General features: G+C 35.5%; 1 protein-coding gene across 2 annotated transcripts in view; it reads left to right on the top strand.

Annotated features, from left to right (window-relative positions):
- Positions 1-4,789, top strand: part of LOC132833356 (XK-related protein 6-like) — a 498,863-nt gene extending 494,074 nt beyond the window's left edge. For both annotated transcript variants that reach the window (XM_060851567.1, XM_060851575.1), the window contains one exon: positions 3,825-4,789. In XM_060851567.1, the coding sequence (XP_060707550.1) occupies positions 3,825-4,789 (965 nt within the window). The remainder of the gene's footprint in view (positions 1-3,824) is intronic.
- The last annotated feature ends 20,618 nt before the right edge of the window (positions 4,790-25,407 follow it).

Here is a 25,407-nt window from a genome sequence, read left to right as displayed (position 1 = left end):
CAGGTTATTCAGAGAGGCAAGAAAGGAGATTGCCGGGGCCATGACCAAGATCGTTGTATCTTCACTAGCTAGTGAAGATTGTTTGTTAAGTTTCTCATCTTTTAGAATGAATATGTTGGTTTCAGTTCTTTCATATGTAAATCACAGAACTTTTTTAAAGTTACATTCTCAACTGAACTTTAATAATTGGTGTCATGTCAGCCCAGTTAATGCACTGAGGGCGTGAGGTGTTTGTGTGAGACTATGCCACAATGTTCAGACTGATTCTAATCTAAAAAAATTGGATTTACAGATTCTTACATGGATTTATGCAGTTTTTGAGTAAAATAAAATGTAATTCTGCAAGTACAAATTCACGCCACAAACTTATATGTGTGTGTGCATGTGAGTGTGTCTGGGAGGGTGGTTTTATGAGTGTCTATGAGAGAGCATGTGCATGTGTGTGATTGTAAAAGGGTATAAGTCTGAGAGGGTGCATGTGTGCGTGTGAGTATGGGAGTATATGTGTGAGCGTATGAGAGAGAAAGCTTGTGTATGAGAGAGGGTCTGCGTGAGTGTATGGGTCTGTAAATCTGCAAGAGGGATTTATAGAATCTTATATGGATTTGTGCAGTTTTTGAACAAAATAAAATGCAATTCTGCAAGTACAAATTCACTCCTCAAACTTATATGTGTGTGCGCATGTGGGGGTGGGGGGGTGGAAGGGGGAAGGGGGGGTGCGGTGGTTATGAGTGTCTGTGAGAGAGTGTGTAAATGTAAAGGAGTATAAGTCTGTGAGAAGGTGCGTGTGTGCATTCAAGTGTAGGAGTGTATGTATGAGCAAATGAGAGAGAGCTTGTGTATGAGAGAGGATTTGCAGAGGTGTATAGGTCTGTAGGAGTGTGTGTGTGTGTGTGTGTGTGTGTGTGTGTGTGTGTGTGTGTGTGTGTGTGTGTGTGTGTGTGTGTGTAGTGCAGTGGGGTCGCCTGTAGTGTGACATGAACCCAAGGTCCTAGTTGATGCCATCCCATGGGGACCCATGAGTTCAGTGCCCATGGGGATGGCCTCAACCAGGACCTTGGGTTCATGCCACACTAGAAGTGACCCCATTGCACTACACACACACACACACACAGACACACACTTACAGAACCATACATTCACGCTCAATAATGCACAAAAGTTCTATGATTTACATGTGAAAGAACTGAAACCAACATATTCATTCTAAAAGATGAGAAACTTAACAAACAATCCAGGTCTTTTTCAATATATAATTTCAGTTACATCTCACTGTAAACTTTTGCCATAAAGCCTGTGTCTTATGATCTTATACGTCACAACCGCCTAATGAAGGAGCAGCGCTCAAAAAGCTTGTGCTTCCAAATAAACCTGTTGGCCTATAACCTGGTGTTGTGATTTTTAATCAAATTGGGAGTTATTGAGTGTTGCAGCAATCTGAGCTGAAAATGTGTTGCTGAAAAAGCGCAGCAGGTCAGGCAGCATCCAGGGAACAGGAGATTCGACGTTTCGGGCATAAGCCCTTCTTCAGGAATGAGGAAAGTGTGTCCAGCAGGCTAAGATAAAAGGTAGGGAGGAGGGACTGGAGGAGGGGCAATGGAGATGTGATAGGTGGAAGGAGGTCAAGGTGAGGGTGATAGGCCGGAGTGGGGTGGGGGCGGAAAGGTCAGGAAGAAGATTGCAGGTTAGGAGGGCGGTGCTGAGTTCGAGGGATTTGACTGAGATAAGGTGGGGGGAGGGGAAATGAGGAAACTGGAGAAATCGGAGTTCATCCCATGTGGTTGGAGGGTTCCTAGGCGGAAGATGAGGTGCTCTTCCTCCAACCGTCGTGTTGTTATGGTCTGGCGATGGAGGAGTCCAAGGACCTGCATGTCCTTGGTGGAGTGGGAGGGGGAGTTAAAGTGTTGAGCCACGGGGTGGTTGGGTTGGTTGGGTTGGTTGGTCCGGGTGTCCCAGAGGTGTTCTCTGTAACATTCCACAAGTGGGCGGCCTGTCTCCCCAATATAGAGGAGGCCACATTGGGTGCATCGGATGCAATAGATGATGTGTGTGGAGGTGCAGGTGCAATAGATGATGTTGCAGAAATCTGACCATCATCAATTCTGCTAGGAAGATCTGGGCCTTCCAACTTCAACCGAGATAGGTTCCTTTTCTGAGAACTAAATATATAAAGAATAAGTGTCATTGAATGTAATTAGATATTTTAACCTACTCTAAAGATTCAAATGAGATCCTGAATTAAATGATTGCACCTGTATGGTTTAGCTATGTTGTTTAGATTTTGCATTTTGTCTTCAAATTACTTTCTTGTATGCTAATGAGACAAACTACTTCATATTTTTAGTTAATTTGTATTAGTTTGTTTTAATACAGCACAAGTTATCAAGTTTGTTATTTATAATAAATACTATATCCATAATGTATGTGATCTTCATACTTTAGCTTAATGGGATTATTTCTTGATAAATAACCTGTAATTTAGATGTATAGTCTGAATCTCATATTTTACAGCATTCTCCAGAGGTTGCGTTTTGATTTCTTCAAGTCAAAATAACTATGCTGGGAGTACCAGACTTTTTCAATACAGAGGAACCTCGATTATCCGAATATCAATTATGCGGAGGAAGTCTCAAGATCCCGATGGAAACATTACATCAAAGATGTATTTCCAACAGTGATTGCATCTTTTGTTTGTAGTGATTAAATAGGCACGGTTTCTAAATAACTGACCTCCTGCCCTCTCTCTCCGCACACTTTCCCTGGTGTTCTACATAGGGGTGTACCCTAAACCCTCCTTCCCCAGATAATCTCTCTAACATTGTCTTGTACAGGGCAAACATGGAACCTCTCAAAAGGTTGCAGTAAAAGGGTGGGTGTATGTGTGTGTGTGTGTGTGTGTGCACTATTTAGAGACTTACCCCACACAGGCAGCTGCAGCAACAGTCTTATTGTTGGTGTACAGTCCGGCTGCCCCGGAAAGGGGTGGGGGCAGACGGGGTTTGGAGGCAGGCTGGTGTTGGACAGGATTGGGGAGCAGGGTGGGGTGATTTTGGATAGGGTTGGGGAGCGGGCGGGGGGGGGGAGAAGTTGGCCTGGATTGGGAAGCGGGGGGGCAGTGTTGGATGGAGAGGTTGGACGGAGGGCAGTGTTGGGGGCAGGGGCTCGCATGCTGTAAACTGCTGCCTTCTCCTGAACGGGAGCAGACTTTAAAAATTCCGAGCACCAGAGGGAGGGCATTTAATCAATTAACCGAACAAAATAGTGCCCGCCCATCTCGTTCGAATAATTGAAGTTCCCCTGTACTTTAGAATGCAACTTTAACATTTAAAATACAACTTCAAAGGTTTATTTTACAAGTTTGAGTTTGTTTTATTGAAACTCCATTAAAGTTAATAATTAATAAAAAGTTAATTCAAATATTTTACAAATTCTGATTTTGCAGTCTGTGTAATAGAAGACTTAAATTTTGTTGTTTGCTCATAAAGATCTGCACAATCCAGTTACACTGTCACTTGGTTTTAGTTGCATCATCGCAAATTACCACATTACTGGGTTTGTTCACAAAACCTAGAAGATAAAATTGAAAAAAGTTGTGAAAGAATCTGTGTTTCTGTTAATAATGATTTTAACTCTTCATTTAGATTGAGAAAATTGAAACAGTGTATCAGTTATATCAGGCACATTACGGTTATTTATGTAAATTTATATTTCTACATTTGTGCATAAATTTTCATCCTGATTTCACTTTTTTCACTAGATATACTGGAACCAGAGAATTTAGTGCTGTAATTATTATAACCATGTTTTCTTCTCTGTCATGCCAGGTTTGTCCTCTATGGCCTCCCTGATGTCCCTTGCCTGGGTGCTAGCTTCATACCACAAATTGCTGCGGGACTCCAGGGATGACAAAAAAAGCATGAGCTACAGAGGTGCCCTAATCCACATCTTTTGGCGTTTGTTTACCATATCATCCAGAGTCATTTCTTTTGCATTGTTTGCTTCTATTTTTCAGTTATATTTTGGAATATTTGTAGTTGTGCACTGGTGTGCAATGGCATTCTGGATCATTCATGGAGGAACAGATTTCTGCATGTCCAAGTGGGAGGAAATTCTGTTCAATATGGTGATAGGAATCGTATACATATTCTGCTGGTTTAATGTCAAAGAAGGCCGGACACGATATCGAATGTTTGCCTATTATACTGTAATCTTGACAGAAAATGCTGCCTTGACTTTTCTTTGGTATCTTTACAGAGATCCCACAACCACTGACTTTTATGCCATAACTGCACTGTGTACAGTTTTTATTAGTTTTGTTGCCGGGGCAGCATTCATGTTCCTGTATTATGGTTTACTTCATCCCATGGGACCACGGACAAGGATCCTTACCAGTTCTTGCTGTGCTGAACTCCTCTGGGGAATCCCTCTGCCTCCAGAGCTGGAGGCTATGGCATCAACGCCAGCAGCACCTAGAGGATCCCAGACTACACCAACCAGAGTGGCAGGTGATCAAGAGGAGGAGGATGCAGCAGAGACCTGCCTGCCTGTATTCCAAGTGCGACCCACAGTGCCACTTACACCATCAGGCCGACCCTACCTACCGGAGGGACCAATCATCAAGATTGACATGCCAAGGAAAAGATATCCTGCCTGGGATGCCCACTTTGTAGACAGAAGGCTGAGGAGAACAGTTAATATATTACAGTATGTAACTCCCACATCTGTAGGTATTAGGTATAGAGATGGGCCACTTGTATATGAGCTGCTACAGTATGAATCTTCACTTTAAAGCTTCACCCATTGACACTGACAAAGAAGTAATTATGTTTACGTCAGGCACTCAGACACTCTCATACAACTCCCAAAACACAAAGCTCACAGATATGTTTTCCTTTTCCTGGTAGCTGTCTGTATATAAAGATATTATATATGTTTTGTAAGTAACAAAAAAAGTGAAAAAAATCTTTTTACATGGCAAAATACAGTATTTATACTGTATATTTAAAGATAAAAGTCTTCATTAGGAATTTCCAACAGTTATTTAAAAAGTCACAAATACCAGTGCATACATGCACACGTACAGACACAGATACAGCATAAGTAATACATTTACATACACTCCATTTACCTGTATGCAGAACATTTAAGGACTGACGGTAGGTGGGACTGAAAAAGCAAATCATACATCAATTAATAAGAAAATTTATAAGTGGTGCAATTTTAAATCCCTTTCAGGGTTTTGTGAGCTTGTGGGGTTTTTTCAGTTCCACAATCCCATCCTTGGCAAAAAAAGTCATGTTTCTAAGTAAATACTATATGTTTCTTTGTGTACGTGAGCTTTTTATTCAAGTAATAACAATCTGTTATTACCATTTAAGGTGCAACCATATGTCAAGTACAGCGCATCAGATCTTTGACATATAGTTTTTCTTTTTTAACTGAAATAATGCTGTTTGGTTTTGTAATTTACAGAGTGCTTTTTTAATTTGAATAGTTGCAGAAAATTTATCAATTTTATAACTTGCAGCATGGGAAAAAAAAACTGGAGTTTTTCTTTACCTGAATATACCTGATTAATTGCTTACAATCACATGAGCCGCAGAATTATATAACAGGTTTTTATAATGTTAAATCCATAACAGCTGTCTGCCATAAACGGACAGGCCAAAATACTCTGGCCAAAGCCATATGGTGAGATTCAATAAGCCAATTTACAGTCTCCAACACCTAGCTTTCTTTTAACCCTTGTGTGCCTAATCAGGCCTTTGCATGAGGAACGTGCATGCAAACTTCTGGAATAGGGTGACTCTTATGACTTCCTTATGCAGCTCAGGTGTATTCTGGTGCAGAGATTCCCAGATAGCTTTGGCTTAGGAGATTAAAGGCTTCCTTGGATAATGTGGATTGAGATTTTACTAGTATGAAGCAATGTCAAATATTATCACAATGTTATTTATTGTGCAGCAAAAGTATTGCAAATATACTTGGACATAGACTACTTTCTTTTTAATACAACTCAATGGACATAATCTAATTTAAGGAAACTATCTATAAAACAAATTTCTTTCAGACTTTACAGGATATTTCATTTCATATTTAAAAATGTACGAAACCCCATTCACATCATAGGCCCTCCTAAATTCGAAGCATTTTAGCATGATAGAATTTCTCCAAACTTATTTAAAACATTAGCAAATTATTTTGCACTGAAACATTTTCTTTCTCTTACTCATACATTTCAAATCAAAAATACATTGAACAAAGATTTAATTAGCCACACTATTTTCTATGTATGCATTTAGTTCATCCACCGTATTTGGTTTACCGATTTAGAGTTTTATAGTGCTAACCAACCTATTAGAACATTTTTTTTTATATTTTTACACACCTACCATCCTTTAGAACACATTGATTTCCTTTTCAATCAATGCAGTCGTGGTTAAAAATTGAACCAAATTACGTGGGCTGTATCCAAGATTATGAATATTACAAGACATCTCATTAAGAATACAGCATTCAGAAAAATTGAGGAGTAAATGTACCACATGGTTTTATTTTAAAAGAAAACTTCAAACTTCTATTCCACACTTTATTATTTAAAAAGCTGAATCATTGAATCACTGATTCTCTGAAGAAACTGTTTGTATATTTAAAGAAGTCGAAAAATGTCATGCTGGAAAAGCACAGTGGTCAGGCAGAATCCGAGGAGCAGGAGAATCGACGTTTCGAGCAAAGCTCAGTTCGAAACGTTGCTTTTCCTGCTCCTCGGATGCTGCCTGACCAGCTGTGCTGTTCCAGCACTGCATGTTTTGACTTTGATCTCCAGCATTTGCAGTCCTCACTTTCTCCTAGGCTATTTAAATAAGCAACGTTGTAACAGATCTTGAGGCAATTTTATTTATCTTATATTCCCAGTGGGGAGATATATCTTATCTATGAAAATACATATACACACACACGCCTCAGTGAGAACATTTCCATGAGATATTTTGAAATGTTTTGTAAACCACAATGTTAGTTCATATCTATCAAATAGATAGTCAAACACTTTAGTAAAAGCAACACACTGCTGTAAATCTGAAACAAATACACAAAATGCTGGAGAAGCTCAGCAGATCTGTCAACATCTGTCGTAAAAGAAACAAAGTCAAAGTTTCAAATCCAGTCTTATCTCTTCACAATCTGCTGAGTTTCTCCAGTATTTGTATTTGATAGAGACATGAACCACATTAAATGATGCATCATTTAATTAACAGTGGTTAGAACCATAGAATGTCACAGCACTGGAACATGCACATCACCATGCTTTTGCTCTGTTTGCTTATTCTTAATGCTCATACATGTTGTCACTTCAATATCACATTAGCAAATTTTAATCGAACTGTATAAACTCCGATTCAAATTTATGAAATTTATAGTTTATTTTCCTTGAAGTTATTCAAATTTATGATATAGCTCTTCAAAAAAAAGACATCTGCAATACAGTAACTATTAAATGACTCCATGTTATTCTGCAAGATCAACCCTTTCTGTTACTGGTGGCATCTTATTTTTTTTCTCACGGTAGACCATTGTCAATTATCAAAATACTTTGTTTGATAGATAAATAGCCAAAGACATTTTATAAGGAAATAATGTAAAAAATGATTCATCTGATGACCTAACACATCTATGTATTATTTTCTATTCCAAAATACTTACCCACCAACATAGATTCAATTTTTTTCTAGCAGTTGGCACAGACCATTTGCTTCCAGCCATCTCTTATGGACTAGTAAATTATAGCGTTGCAGAAGACAATTGGTCCAGTGTGCCTTTGTTGGTGTGAGTTTTAAGCTGACACTGTCTATATCAATCTAATGTGTCAGTCCTTTCTTCTGTCTCTTTATATTCTTCTGTTTTAAATACTTACCAATTCTCTTTAAATTGGCATACTCCATGCCTTAATAACCATTTGTTGAATACATTCTAACATTCTTTCAATATTAAACTATTCAAATCCCTTCATCAATGTGAAAACTTTCATCAAATCAATTCTTAGCATTTTTGACACAGCATCTCTTCATGACTAGAATACAGTTCCCTTGGTGTTATTCCAATGACTTTTGCATGGCTCCTATTCCCTTCCTATAATGTAGTGTATCTTTATCAATGCATACAACATCACTGCCTTCATTGAGTCTTAGAGTCATAGAGATATACAGCATGGAAATAGACCCTTCGGTCCAACCTGTCCACGCCGACCAGATATCCCAACCCAATCTGGTCTCACCTGCTAGTACCCAGCCCATATCCCTCTAAACCCTTGATATTCATATACCCATCCAAATGCCTCTTAAATTTTGCCGTTGTACCAGCCTCCACCACATCCTCTGGCAGCTCATTCCAGACACGTACCATCCTCTCCGTGAAAATGTTGCCCCTTAGGTCTCTCTTATATCTTTCCCGTCTCACCCTAAACCTATGCCCTCTAGTTCTGGACTCCCTGATCCAAGGAAAAGACTTTGTCAATTTATCCTATCCATGCCCCTCATAATTTTGTAAACCTCTATAAGGTCACCCCTCAGCCTCCGACACTCCAGGGAAAACAGCCCCAGCCTGTTCAGCCTCTCCCTATGGCTCAAATCCTCCAACCCTGGCAACATCCTTGTAAATCTTTTCTGAACCCTTTCAGGTTTCACAACTTCCTTCCGATAGGAAGAAGACCAGAATTGCACGCAATATTCCAACAGTGGCCTAACCAATGTCCTGTACAGCTGCAACATGACCTCCCAACTCCTGTACTTAATACTCTGACCAATAAAGGAAAGCATACCAAAAGCCTTCTTCACTATTCTATCTACCTGTGACTCCACTTTCAAGGAGCTATGAACTTGCATTCCAAGGTCTCTTTGTTCAGCAACACTCCCTAGGACCTTGCCATTAAGTGTATAAGTCCTGCTAAGATTTGCTTTCCCAAAATGCAACACTTCGCATTTATCTGAACTAAACTCCATCTGCCACTTCTCAGCCCATTGGCCCATCTGGTCCAGATTCTTTTGTAATCTGAGGTAACCCTCTTCGCTGTCCACTACACCTTCAATTTTGGTGTCATCTGCAAACTTACTAACTGTACCTCTTATGCTCACATCCAAATCATTTATGTAAATGACAAAAAGTAGAGGACCCAGCATCGATCCTTTTGGAACTCCACTGGTCACAGGCCTCCAGTCTGAAAAACAACCCTCCACCACCACCCTCCGTCTTCTATTTTTGAGCCAGTTCTGTATCCAAATGGCTAGTTCTCCCTTTATTCCATGAGATCTAACCTTGCTAATCAGTCTCCCATGGGGAACCTTGTCAAACAACTTACTGAAGTCCATATAGACCACATCTATTGCTCTGTCCTCATCAATCTTCTTTGTTACTTCTTCAAAAAACTCAAGTCCCACAGGATTCCCTCCAACAATTTGCCCACCACTGAAGTCAGGCTCACTGGTCAATAGTTCCCTGGCTTGTCTTTACCGCCCTTCTTAAACAGTGGCACCACATTTGCCAACCTCCAGTCTTCTGGCACCTCACCTGTGACTATCAATGATACAAATATCTCAGCAAGAGGCCCAGCAATCACTTCTCTAGCTTTCCCACAGAGTTCTCGGGTACACCTGATCAGGTCCTGGGGATTTATCCACCTTTAACCGTTTCAAGACATCCAGCACTTCCTTCTTTGTAATCTGGACATTTTGCAAAATGTCACCATCTATTTCCCTACAGTTTATATCTTCCATATCCTTTTCCATAGTAAATATTGATGCAAAATATTCATTTAGTATCTCCCCCATTTTCTGTGGCTCCACACAAAGGCTGCCTTGCTGACCTTTGAGGGGCCCTATTCTCTTCTAGTTACCCTTTTGTCCTTAATATATTTGTAAAAACCGTTTGGATTCTCCTTATTTCTGTTTGCCAACGTTATCTCTGTCCCCTTTTTGCCCTCCTGATTTCCCTCTTAAGTATACTCCTACTTCCTTTATACTCTTCTAAGGATTCACTCGATCTATCCTGTCTATACCTGACACTTCATTCTTTTTCTTAACCAAATCCTCAATTTCTTTAGTCATCCAGCATTCCTTATACCTACCAGCCTTCCCTTTCACCCCGACAGGAATATACTTTCTCCGGATTCTTGTTATCTCATTTCTGAAGGCTTCCCATTTTCCCGCCGTCCCTTTACCTGCAAACATCTGCCTCCAATCAGCTGTCGAAAGTTCTTGCCTAATACACGTCAAAATTGACCTTTCTCCAATTTAGAACTTCATCTTTTAGATCTGGTCTATCCTTTTCCATCACTATTTTAAAACAAATAGAATTATGGTCGCTGGCCCCAAAGTGCTCCCCAACTGACACTGCTCTGCCTTATTTCCCAAGAATAGGTCAGGTTTTGCACCTTCTTGAGTAGGTCCATCCACATACTGAATCAGAAAATTGTCTTATATGCACTTAAGAAATTCCTCTCCCTCTAAACCTTTAAAACTATAGCAGTCCCAGTCAACTTCCATTCAAACAAGTATGAAAAACAAATTAAATTTGCTTTTCAATGCCCATTTTCATCTACAATCTGTACGCACAGAACATAGTTTTCTTCTCAAATTACTCTTTAAGCTGTATTTCCTTTTCTTTATTTGTCCATTTTGAACTGAAGCTACCATGCTTAACCAGCTAACATTTCAATTTTGACATTCAGACTTCTCTTTATTTGATATCAGCAAACGTTGATGCAATTTCCCTCATGCCTATATCTACATTATTTTCATAAATGAAAAGCTAAGAGAATTCCCAGCATAGATCTGTAGGCACATGACATGATATTCTCCAATGTAAAGGAAAGTCTTTATATCCTCTGTCTTTGATTTTTACGCTTTAGCTATTTCGCTAGAGGTAGCAGCTATGTGTAACATAATATCATATTCATACGGTTTGATTTTTGCCGGGAAGATTCCCAAACACAGTGGCCTGGATTTTCCTGTCAGTCCCAAAGCAAGGGTGGTTATCTTGGAGTTTGCTGTCCACAAAGATCCAACACTTGCTGAGCAAAGTTTTCCCTTTCTTGGTGGCAGTTGCTAAGTGAAGGGGGATATTTGGTTTGTAATAACTGTGGTGTCAGCAATCACATTGAAGTATTCATGAAGAACAAGCTAGAAAACTATACACACTTAATATGTTTCACTTTTAAGTTAAATTCTCAAATTATGAAATAAACTATTATGATTGGGTTAATGAAGATGATAAATACAAACATTCAATTGCAAAAAAGTGATTTTTTTTTAATCATTAAAAAATTTAACATTCTACAAATATAAAATTGATATGGGTGCTAAACAAAAACCATGAAACAGTAAGCTATTAAAATCCTAATTCCATTTCACTCAACAAAATGCAAACTTTTCAAGAATTTTTATCGTGAGATTAACAGCATAAGAATGGATGTTCTCTCCCACGTGATTCATTTCCTTTTTAGTCACAGTATGAGATATTTAACAGTGTACCTCTGAATAAAATTAAAAAGAAAAGAATAAAATTAAATGACAGCAACCTCTGGATCTCTGAATTATTCTACGTGTCAAGATTCCAGACATCACTGTCAGTTTCAGTGGAGGAATGACAGTAAATGTTGACAGTTTTACCATCAATTCCACCACAAAATCCAAACAATCACATTGAGTGATTTCATAGCAACTTGATGACTGATAAGGCAGAGACCCACATTACAACAGTTGACAGTGAATACAACCAGAAATACGATTTTGAGACACTATTTCAGTGTTGCTTTAAGTTCAGCATTTTTCAAAGTATCTCATGAAAGGAAGTAAAAATTCAGGAAAATACTGAGGCATAATTTAATTGTAAAATCTTTTCTATATACACATTGAAACATGTTTACACACAGCAAAGGTTGACTACAGCTACAATCCATTTACAAACAAATGAAGTGAGACAGATTAAGTTAATTGACCAGCTATATCTGTTTTTAAAGACAATCAAAATTGGTGCCATCATGCCAATTTTGTGGTGAGAAAAATGGATTGCGTAAGACACAACTTGTTGCAATTTTTTAAAGTTCATGTGTGCCATTGTTTAACGTAGTGAAATATCTGTCCACATTATTAGGGAATATTTTTTAATTCAGACTGTGGTGCACTGTTGTTTGCTGGGGAGTCTAATGAACTCAAGCAAGATGAAGCTTATCACTAACAAAAAAAAATCTGCCTTTTTCTTTCTGGACTGTCTAGCACAATAGTCATGATTCGTTATACTAGAATCTTTAGTATGATATCTGTACGCAACGTTAGTAAGTTAACCCTTTGTGTACTGAGAAAATAGATTAATTTCCTTTTAGAATTGAAAGAAAACATGCCACAAAGGATTTTGGTATCATTAAATCTTAATTGATAGTCAAAAATCATATGTAACATTGATAATAATCTGCCATTTAGCTGAAAATGTACAATCACAAATTCTTTTCAGCACCCAAGGGGTTACAATAATTTAATTTAATTATATAATGCCAACGTCTATATTACCTAGTGTGATTGGCTGACAGGTGTGTATTAGCAAACACAAAAGCATACCTTCCTTGAAACAGCAAATTGCAAGGGTGCTAAATTTCAAAACACACTAAATTGGTGTACTTTTTTAATGACAAATAGTATGATTTATTTTTATAAGCTGACGTTTAATGCTCTGAGGCATTATATAATAGTGGTAATGAACAATATGGTATGCATTATTAGTTGGTAAATTGCACTTTAAGACAACCTAACTCTGGCACGCATTACCACTGATAATCATTACATTTATGTTCCTTATCACTGAAGCAAGTTAGTCATTTGTGTCATCATATTTCATCATATATAATACGATTATATCTTTATATACACAAGAACATGTGCTGCAGCATGATGTAAAGTGTGCAAGCAACTCTAATTTTGCAGCAGTCAAAGGACCTAGATAGTAAATCATGAATCATCTAAAGGGCTTTCAAGGTCAGCTTGTTATCTAGTTCAAATATCATATAAATCATAAAATACTAGTAAATGAATTTGCTATTTTAATTAATTTTTATAAGGCAGCAATAGTCGAGGTTGTCTTCCTAGGAAACTAGCATTTGAGGGATCATTTCATAAATTTATAGAAGACAATAGGTTGGGCTTTATGCTTTTCGGTAATATCCAGCTAGAAGTACTTTGTACAGCAGTGGGCCAAAGCCAAACACTTCAGACTGGTGCTAGCAACTTGCAAATATGCTAGTTGCAATTTACAATCTGCCACAGTGACTTGTCATCAGATGAACCACAATGTTGAGCAATCAATGCTAAAATTTAAGTATGAAAGTAATGAAAGGCCCAGTTATTTGTCTGCTAGGAGCAAATAGGATATTGGTTGATTACCATTAGTTAACAACACATGCATTTCAGACTTTGGATTAATGTGTCACACTATTGTTTGGTGTATTTGTTTCATTTACAAAAGAAGCAAATGATCAATTACCACCTTTGCTTCAGAAATGCCATGAATTAATACTGACTTCACTTAATATAGGACAATGTATTTGCAAATATAAATTTGTAAACATGTGTACTGCCTTTGTGGCTATACTGTTCAACAAACATTGAACAGATCAGGTTTTGCATTATCAGCCTTCATTACAGGTAATTTTCTTTTTAATTGGCTGGTTCTTTTCCAGTCATATTTGGAATGGTATTATTGAGAGCAGGAATAAGAAATTGGGATGCTTAAAATTAATAGCAAAGAAAGGAATCCTATAATTTTGCATCATCTGTTGCTTATTTATATTGTATGGTATATTCCTGAGCAATGTTATTATAAGAAAGCAATTTTTAAATAAATCTTCAATTATGAGTCATGTACTCCAATGCATTTTAACCTAATATTAAAATAACAAAGAAATTAAGGATCAAATTTAATGGGGCCATTAATTGTCAGTTAGGAGACAACAGTGGGACTAGAGAATTGGCATGGAAGGCATGAGGCCGGTTGTTTATCACCTTCCCAACTGAGATTTTCTCAGCAGTGGGGATGTTGGAAATCAGTCTGACTACCCAATGGCTCTTAAGTGGCTAAATAAGGATCATCTCCCACCATGCTGGCAAACTCATTTGGGGAGACAACACAATTAAATAATAAAACACTATGTCGACTTAGGAATCCCATCTGATTGGGGCCCATGTGCCCATGGAGGCTGTGCTCCACATCCCATATAAAAACCATCCCACCCTGACTGATCACATCTGCCACCACTCCAAGCACAAACCTGAAAATTGCTGGGAGTTGCCTGACTGGTCCTAGTAAGGCTGACCTCAGTTTGATCCCAGGATAGGTGCAATCACAGCAATGCCTTGTGATCTCACTAGGACAGGAGAACTGCTGAGCATCTGATTGGCCAACTGCTCTCAGAAACAGGACATCCTCTCTGAAAATAATGAGGACTCTGACATTGCTCATTTGAACAAATGTCCAAAAATGACCAGGCATCATGCAAAATCATTTAAAATTCTCTCTACCTCCTTTCCCATTTTATCTCTTATGTTCAAAAGGTAGAAATGGATAGTCACTTATGAGTTGTGGCTGAGTCCAAATCTCTTCCATTTGAGGGGACCCCAGAAATAAAACCAAACACAGCCATTCCATATTTCCTTGTGCTAACTAACCCTGGCATGCAATCTTTTAAAGTGTTATCTGTGTTAATGAAAATAATGTATTATTTGTTCTGCTGACCATGAAAGCCCTATGTTCTTAAATTATCTTAGCTTAGGATGTGATTTTAAAAAGACAAAGGAAAAACACTTTGCTTCTCAACCTTGTGGTGCCTTTTTTCTAGGTGCTTATGGTACTCCTATCAAGGCAGCCACTTACAGCAAACAACAATGCCAGTACCTTTTCATATTATGTGCCAGTGCAGTAAAAATAAAAGAATCACTGTATTATATATATATATGTATGTATGTATGTATATTATATGTGAGGTTCTAGTGCAGCTGCATGGAAAATTTGTATTTCTCCTGCAGGAACAAACACATTGAAAAACATAAGGTTCTCAACAGGAAATAGCTACTGTGTTAATGGGAGCAACATCAATAATCAAAGGTGCTAACATCGAACCTCAGTTTTATAGTGTGGTTTTTAGAAAACAAAAAATAAACCGAATACTTCCTGTGAAGCCTTACTGTAGATTGATATAGCTGTTTATCCAAAAACAACACAAAGAAACTGTAAATAATGTATGGAAGAAAACTTTGCTATTTCCTATAATGTAATGTTATATGTTCAGATGTATGTTTGGTTAGTGAACTACTCTTACCTCAAGACAGTTGAGAAGTTTTTTTTTCCTATTTCAAGTTACAGCAATCTATGTGAAGCTGAACTTTGCCCAGGTGCTTTTTTCCCTTCTTTCTGAGGAAGAGGTGGGCCAGTGAGTTAAATTCACAGGCTTAAAAGTGATGACAAATTTATCAAACAAAAATGTGCATGAAGTAATTAAGAAAGGATATTTATATGGCTGTAAATGTCAGGAGTTTGTGAGCATGTGTGTACTGTACATACATTTCCTCTGTGAGATATACAGTTAAAAAGTCAAATGAAAAAAATGATTTTCAAAGGATATTTATCTGACCGTGCTCTTTTCACCTTGATACGAAGCCCCAGCTCCCAACTATGCAATATCCCAGTCTCTGAAACCTCCAAATTTTAGGAAACTTTCTTTTCCCCATATTCAAACAGTTTGTCCTTGCAAATGTTTCGTATCAACAAGGTGAAAATGCTAAGTGACTTTTTCTTGAAGTATACATGTTTAATTCATGGTAACAACATGAAATGGCATCTTTTAACTGTGCCAGATTTTTTCCATTTTGTATAGTTTCAGTTTTACTTTATCATAGTTATATCTACCTCATTATAATTTCTCTGATTTGATGTAGTTTTAGTTTGCTTTCCATTTGAGATTTAAAAATTAATTGGTAGATAGTTTTAAATAAAACTGTTTTGCTTTTGCAATAAACCTGAAAGCTATATACACAGATTTCAGTCTTGACAGGCCCCTGTAATAATTACAATCAGTTATAATGAAATTTCTATGTATAACTTATGACTTGAACTAATAATATTAAAAATACACAATACGTTATGTTCCTGTTTTAAATGACTGCAATTTCGCATCAGTTTTCTAGTGTGCATAAGGAAAAGACTAACAATGACAAGTAACTGCACCACTGATTCACATTCTAGTGGGCTGTTCAATATTGGTGCCCCCAATCGCCTAGATACCAATTATAATTAAAATATTCCTGTAACGTATACCACATTTTCTTCTGTGGCGTCCTTTACATGGTATAAGCTGACACCGTTTTGCCTACTTTCTTTTTCTTAAAGCACGCTGTCCAGTATGTTCTATGAGAAATCATATAATTAGAGTATAATATGGTGTTAAATCATTTTGGAATGTCTTTTTGGAGTTGCATATGTCTTATTCCTAAACTCAACAATCCAATCAGTATATACAGTAATGTATAATAATTATAAATAGCATATAGAATAACATTTTTTAAAAATAAGCAATGTTAAATGCTTTTTCACAAAAAGCTTGTATTGGGATGTGATATCAATAAATTGAGTAAGTGGTCTCTGTAATTATTGACAAATGAAGTTTTTGTCAGTTCTTCTTGTGTATTACATTAACTGTCTGCAGAAGGTAGAATTGTGAAACTGATAGTAGATTTTAGTTGGAACATGGAATTAAAATGATATCAGAAAAAGTGGTGAATACTTGAAAATAAACTTTCAAATATTTCATTTGGTTGAAGCTATGTCACTCCCTTGTGCACTATCCACAGAAATATATTGTTAATTTGAAAGCTTCATTTTCTGAGCACCTGAAGTGTTTGTTCTGGATGTACAAGGAACATTATTTGTGAAAAAAACAGTCTGTGCTGCCATTATTTTCCATTACTATGTGTATAAACTAATTATAATTAATAACTAACAATATGCAAAACTATACATGTAAAAAGATTTAACAATTTGTAATTACTAATGTTTTGTCTGAACAAGGCCATACACATTTGTCCCTCTGAACTGCTAATATTTAGTCAGGTATGTAGCAACATATGTTATACCTTTACAGTTAGGCTTCTCTTCCATTTCAGCTAACATCTGTAGTTAACAAAATCAGTTCATTGTTCTTTCTTCAACACAACTGCCTTAAAGGGGTCAATTATTTATGATTTAATTAACATACAGTCTCATTAAGTATAACTAACAAACATGTTAATTTACTATAATCCTGTCATGAAGTATATATAATTTACATCTGACACCAAAACATAACTTAGGTAATTGTATAATTCCCTTGTGAAATAAAGATGAAGTACAAAACAATTGGATCTGCTTAGTGAACTCAAATGTAAGGAGACTATATAAGATGAAAATTGTTCTAATTCAATAATTAATGTATACTTACATTAGTTTTGATTCCAAATTTATTTGTAATGATAATCCAAGCTCTTTTCTGTTGGTTCTCCAATGTTGTCCATGCAATACCCAATTCAGGATCTAGAAATAAAAGGTTCCACAGATAAAATGCTCTTTATATCCAATGAGTATCTTATTTATGAAGGAAGTGCTGATTCTAGTTCAGTTGCAGAAAGCAGTAAATTTTTGAACTGGATTTTTTTGTGATGTATACAGTTTTACTTTGGTCATACTTAGATCAGGCGAATATGTTGACTTCTTTCAATGAGCTTTAAATCAGTTTTAAAATTAAAGTGAGGAATTTAGGAAAATTTACATTTAGCTGTTTTAATATCAATTTCTTTTGAAACGTTTTTTATCGTTTAGTCGTTAATGTACATATATAGCTAATACCTGACTTTTTGCATTTTACAAAATTAGGCTTTGCAAAGAAATAAGTAATATTTTTAAATTGCATTTCTATTACAATCACCATAAATAAATAATTCAACCGCAGCAAAAATTTGTGCTCGTATAACCTCTAATGAAACACTATAAAATTTCTCAAAACACTTCATAAAAACATTAAAAAACAGAATTTAACATCAAGTCACCTAAGAAGATATTTGGGTGGATGATCAAAGAATAAGTTCAAGGAGGAAAGTGAGGAAAAGAGATTCATGTGGAAAATTGCAGAGTTTTTGGTTCAAACTGATGATACAGCAACCAATGACGAAGCAATTAAAATCTGAGTGTTCAGGAGGCCAAATATAGGGGAGAACCAATATCTCTGGGATTTGTGTGACTGGATAAAATTATACAGAGAAGGTGAGGTGAAACCATGGAGGCATTTTGAATCACTAAATGGTTACAGAATAAGGGCACTTAGTTGGTCTATGCTAACTTTTTGCAAAGACAATTTAGCAAGCCCCACTCCCATACTTTTTCCTTTGTAGCACTGAAAATTCTGGCTAAAGATGCTTACTTTATTCCTGACTGAATCTGCTTCCACAATGTTTTCAGGCATTCCACAATAAAGACTTTGATATTAAGGATAAAAATTTTAAAATCAAGGTGCTACTTAATCAGAAACCAATGTAAATAAATGAGTACAGATTTTCAGAGATAGCATCCAAGTCTTTAATCATATAATCGTATAAACAGCAGAAATTAAAAATACATCAAATTTACAGGGAATAAAGTGTGGACAGCCTTCCAGGAATGCATTGGAATATTCAAACACAGAATTAACAAATGGACAGTTGAAGGTTTCAGCAGCAAATGATGTAGGATAGGGGTGGAGTTAGGCAATTTTACAGTGGAGGAAGTAACCAGTCGTAGGTGTAATGCAGATATATCATTGCAAGCTCATTCTAGGGTTAAAGATGACACCAAATTTGCAAAACATATGTTTATGCCTCAGACAATTGGCACAGAAAGATGGATCTGTGGCCTAAGAACAGAGCATGTAGTGGCGATCAAAGATAATTACATCAGTCTTCCCAATACTTCGTTAGAATTTCTGTGCACCCAATACTGGTGGTCAGTCTGGTAATTTGAAGAAAATGGAATGGTTAAACAACTCAGTACTGTTAATGTTATGTTTTAAATTTATACTTTTGCAGGTGTGTGTACTTCGCTGTAATGTATAAGTAATATATATTATAGCATGATTTAATCATATACTCACAAATTAGTGGATAGCTATTTTGAATTAGTTCACAAGGTCGTCTTAATGGCATGTTCATATTTTGCTCAGTACCTTTCCCAAACTTACAAGATAAATATCACCTCACCTCACTTGCTATTATAATGTAATTACCAGACAGGTCAAGCTTTACATAGTTGAAAAAAACAAAATATTGTGCTTGTGATCCAAATTAATCAAAATTAAATACTTTTGTGTACCATTTGTCTAATAGGTAAAAATGTTGCTTTGTGGGATCATTTTAAATAACTGTAATCTTTAAATCCAGCAGTTTTGATACTCTTAAGATAATTTTAATTTTGTCAATTGGCAGAAACTAAATTGGTATTCATACTTTCAGAACTTCAGATAGTACATAGATAGATAGATAGATAGATAGATAGATAGATACTACTCAGACCATCCCTTTTGCAAACAGAAATAACTCACATGAAGCAAATTTATGTCCAAGAAAATCTAAGCAGTAACATTTCTTGCATTCTTTTACAATTAATTAAAATGCATTTGTCTGTAAGTTATCAAACACAAGATTTTCTTCAGAAAGTTTTGATTCACTTTTATGTAATATTGACATTTCTAATTTTAAATGGATTAGAATTTACATTTGCCACATAGTTTTAGTTCATAGAAATGGTTACATTGTCATATTTACTGTTGTAGTTTGTACTTCTCTAAATCTCTAATTTATAAAAACCATAAAGTTACAATATTAAAAACACCATTTGGTCCAACCACTTTGTGATGATGTTATTTCCTATTTGAAGCTATGCTTTTAATTATGTTCACCCACACTATTTTGAGAATATTCAGCAATGAATGGGTTATGCTTTTGCAGCATATTTGAAGAGAGAGTTGCTTATGTCATCTTTTTCATATCAATTTTTTTCCCAGTTTTAATTCAGATGAAAATAAAGCATAGTCAGAAGTTACATGACGCCAGGTTATAGTCCAACAGGTTTATTTGAAATCACAAGCTTTTAGAGTGCTGTTTCTTCAGCAGGTGAAGTGACATCACATCAAAATGTAACATATTCTATAAACCAAAGGTCAGTTTGGCAGAATCCATTCTGACATCTACCTTGCTTTTACTATTATCTGTCAGTACATGAACAAGATTACAGGAGATCAACTGTCTTGTGGTAAAGAACATTGTTGACATCACAACAGCAGTTTGTGCTATATGTTTTAAAATAAAATCATAAGTAATAGTACAGTCACCTGCAAAACATATTAGGTATGTGAAAAATAGAAACTGACAAAATGACAAATTGCCTTATACTTCATTTCAAAATGACTGTTATGTCACATGCACACATAAGCACACACACACCTTACAAAACAAATGGTATGTTTTATACCTGGTGCAAGTTATACAGATCCAGACTAGTAAGCATGATCAATTAGAAATACTCAGGTACAACTAATTATCAAGCAAATGCTGTACTTGTGTTTTAACATGTAGGAAAATACTCTTGATACAAATCCACAGAGCTCTCCCAGATATGATATTTTCTTCTTTGTTTAAAGTGCTATTTTAATAAGGGCTAGATATTCAATATCTTAAATTATTGACATTTATTCATATACAATAGGTTAATCTTCAAAATATAGCAACTGCAATTACTCAAACCTCCTAATGCAAATTATGGAATGATCCAATTTTGTGAAAATATTGTGATCATGAAACAGTACAACATATACTTAAATTATAATAGGGAGATCTAAGCATAACAATCTGCCAAAGTGACAGTATTTGCCTTTGTTTCTGACCTCGATTGAGGCAGAATTTATGGTGCTCCATCCTCATCACAGCTAATTTGCCTATTGATTTAAAACTTGAATATTTATAGTGCTAACATTGTCTTTCTTCAAAACTGTTTATTTTACATTCTTTATGAGTAATCTAAACTTAAGAGTTGAATTTATGGCTTATCATTATCATTTAAACTTTAAAATAGTCATATTGTATCTAAAGCACATTTCTCAATGATAACTACATAAAATGTGTCAGAAAAAGTGATATTGGTGCTTGCTAGCAGTTTTTCATGTCAACTTCTAGCTCTAATTATCTGGGCATTTCTGAATATTAACTTCTCTAAGAAGCAACAACCTGAAATCCATGCAAAGATATAAGTATGATAGTGTTCTTTAAAGCTAATTAATCAATTTATTTGGAAAGATAAGGTCTGTACACATGCCTAATACTACAAGAATGCTGGTAAATTGGATGATCAGACAATCTATATACAAGACTGACTTGTTCACATACATTAAAGACAATAGTTCATGCAAATTGTTCACTTACAGTCAAGCAGAGTTGTGTTCAATTCATGCACATAAAAAGTACTAACCAGTAATCATTCAAATGATAAAATCAAACACATTATTATGTCAGTGTCTACATTGTAATTATTTTGCCATGGAAGTTATAGCCCCTTATTGAAAACAATCCAATTGGTTTGACATAAGTATAATAATGGTACATATTATCTATTTTCACTTCAGAGTATGGAAATGTCCCTTACATTGATAATTTAACATTTATTATTGAAAATCAATTACATCAAACTTATAGAGCACAATGGAGTTATATTGCGCTTGAATTAAAAGGGATATTTGATTATTAAGTTGTGATTTTTGTATCATTTTTCTTTGTATTTAAATGTCACTATATTAATTAAGAAAGCAGTTTGGAAAAATTGATTGTATTGTATCATTTGTAAATGTGAAACAATATACTTGTTCTTTTAACCTTTACTGTGCTGAATTTCTCAATAATTGGTGCATATATCAGAGATAATATCTATCATTTAAATGCAGATAAATTATTTGCGAAACTTTTCTTCATTCCAATAAGAATGATAGCTGCATAGTAAAGATTAAAATATAAGGCCTGTCTCTTCACTGATTGTTACTGTTCGATTATCTTTCAAGAAAATATTCATATTGTTTAAAGTTATTGGACCCAATTTGTACTGATTTGGAAGCAGTGTGAACAGTCCTGTTTAAACAATGTAGAAATGAACTTTAATAGGATTTTTATATTCATAATAACCATATGCATTGTTTCCAGTGCTGTCAGTCTGGGCAATGACTCAAACATGAAAACAATATGTACAAAACAATGACAATATTCAGTTATGATTTTAGTATTGATTGGGATGGGCATTGCTATTGAAATGAGAGATCAATGTAAATGAATCAGGTATATACATATGGCATTTTTGTATTAGTTTACTACTAGATTGCAACAGTGAACCTATACTCTTATCCAACAAATTGCAAAGTTTATCTGAAAACTGACCTACTGAATCACATTTTTGAAAAAAATGTTTCAATTCAGTTATATAATCTGATGTATTCTTTTCAATATCTCCAATTCACTGTTAATTTGAGGTGTGGATTGGTTGTTCAAGGTTAGTTTCGAGATATCTTTTCCTCATCTTCAAATGGTAACATAACAGATTAATCAACAGTTTTGGTGCAGTTTGGATTTATTCTACTTACATATTGAAAGATGCTAAAAGAGCATAATCTTTAAGTTTCATCCAACATACAATGTGGCAGCCAGTTCGTGCAAGCCAACAGAACTAATACCAGGTTTAACACTTACAGAGCCCAAATTTGCAACATTAAGAATGAAGTGTGAATAAATTCTTTTAGAAAATAATCTGGCACTTATTAATTGTACAGTTGTGTAATAATTGTTACCAAAGTTTGTGGCATACGGAAAAGCAAATCAAATAAGATGTTCAAATAATCAAAACTAGTATTAGTCTTTCATTACCTCTCGTGTATTGCCCAAGGGATGACAGTATGCAATGCTTCATGGGTTAACAGGATCCATGGTTAATAATCTGCCCACAAAAGTTGGAAATGTTAATATGAATCAGACAGCATGATGTTAATGCTTCTATATTTTGATAATATGCCTTATATGTGCTGTGTCATTGTCTAGTCCTTTATTAGCTTTTTAAAAGCCACAAAGCAAGGTGGATGTATATTGTTTTGAGCCCGTTGATCTTTATTGTACTGTATTTTGTATTATTTCATGTAAACTTAAGTTGATAGCAAATATTTTTCCTATTCTTTGAGAAAGAAGTGTTTTCTATAATATATGTAATGTTGTGTTGTCCAGATTCTATATACAAAAAAAACAAAAAGTATATGTATATGATGTATCTGATATTTGGCAGCTATTAGCTGTTAATTTAACCAGTATAATTATGAAAAATTGCATAATGTCAGTGTTTAAAAGTTTAAAACTAGTAAAGATGTTTGTGTAATCTTGCATGGTCAGATGTACTTAGTGAAATGTTGAGAAATGTTGTTGAGGTCTTCAGTGCACAGGATGGTTTCATTTTGACTATAATGGTGATTGGTTGTTGACCAGAAAATAACTCTTTTATCCTTTTATTGCATCTTGTCTCAAGCTAGGACTTTTCTTAAGTTCATCTACTGTATTTTAATACTGTTCCTTAAAACCAGGTTGTGGAAATTAAAGCAGTCTTTGGCAAATTATTGTCCAAGAACCACAGTATTATTTCTATTTTGTTCAATAGCAACTTTGTCATTGAGGTGTAGTCAACTGAGTTAAACCAAATTCTTCAAAGGTTTTTTATTTCATTGAGATAGAAGCTAAAGCAAAATCTGTGCAATTTCATTAATTTAATACATATACAAAATAATGAAAGCACACATGCAAATAATAAACAACAAATTTGTTTGTTCTCCTCACCCCTTAAACCCTGCTGAATAACTTCATCAGAAGGTTTTTTAGGAAATAGACACCAGTTACATGAATCATGCATAGCCTTTGCATTATTTAAATTCAGTTCTAGTTATACTTGCATTGAAATGTTTGAGATTAAATTTTGTTCATTATTAAACTGATATTACAAAAACTTGTTAATCTATGGAAAAGGTTATCATTGGAAAAAATGTATTTGAAAAAAGACTTCTTTAAGATATATTTTAATAAATAAATATGTTCCTTAAGCATGGAATTGCACCTCCATAATCTAACAGTACAAAACAAGTATGGCCAGCAAAAATAATTACTGTAAAATTATAAAATAACAAAATCTGATAATTACCTTTATGTTGTGACTTTACATTTTGACATCACGGAGCATATTTTCTGAATGATTGTTTTATTAGGCATTTTATGCCCTGTTGTCTGGTATTCTAGATGGAGAAGTAATTTAATATATTGAAATGAGATTCCTTGGTGCAATGTTTAGTGAAACTTTTAACCCAGTTGAAATAAACTAGTTAATGGTTAAACTAGTGAAGAGGGGATTGAATGTGTTAATCATTTACTTGCTAACGTTACAAAAAGTAATTTCCAAGTTGTGGTCCTATTTTTGATAATCTAAGCATACTATTATTTTTAAAGTGTTGCCATAAGGGTAGGCATTTGAGTGGGAATACAGCAGGACGTAGTCTTGGCAGTGCACAAGTGTTCACCCAAACTGAGAAGCATGTTGGGGGGAGGAGGGAGCTGTGAATGGCAATTTGTACTCAGTTTGCATCCACATCCATGCTGAAGAGAACATTGTCAGATCACCTTTCTCACCCATCCTGGCCATCAGGTAAGTTCCAAGGCAGAGTTTGCAATGGACTACCAGATGGGGTGGGGTGTGGTTATTCGTAACTCTTGTGGAGTCAAGAAGAACATGGCATCTCCTCCTGACTCCATATAAAAAGAGTTTTAAAAATTAATTAAACTTAATTATTGTTGACGGTCACCATGCTGGAAGAATCAGAGGCCTGCTCATCTCATCAATATTTGACTTCAGCATTGGGCTCTTCAACAATTGTTAAGTTCTTGGATCTAAGTAATGAATAGAACTGAATGGCTGCTTTAGCTTTCTATGTAGGGTACTTTGGGATGAGAAAAAAGGCTCCACAAATTTACCAGTGGGTCCAGCACTTGCACACTAAGCACAAAGCCAAATGCTTACAAATGACCTGAATTGAAAATATCATTATCTACAGTACTGAGAAATCATATGCACACAATACAAAGCTTATTTTGGTCAAGCCTAAGTAATGAGTGAGTGACCTTTCAGGTTTGGTTTAATTCAAGTATTTTTAATGTTTGTTTCTTAAATAATTCATCTTTAAATTTTTGTTCTATGTATATATTGTCACTGCAGCCATAAAAACAAATAATGTTTCTTGACCTTCACCAACAC

Source organism: Hemiscyllium ocellatum, chromosome 3 (assembly GCF_020745735.1).
Source record: "Hemiscyllium ocellatum isolate sHemOce1 chromosome 3, sHemOce1.pat.X.cur, whole genome shotgun sequence".
NCBI classification, from domain to species: domain Eukaryota; kingdom Metazoa; phylum Chordata; class Chondrichthyes; order Orectolobiformes; family Hemiscylliidae; genus Hemiscyllium; species Hemiscyllium ocellatum.
This window is presented reverse-complemented; position numbering and strand designations above follow the sequence as displayed.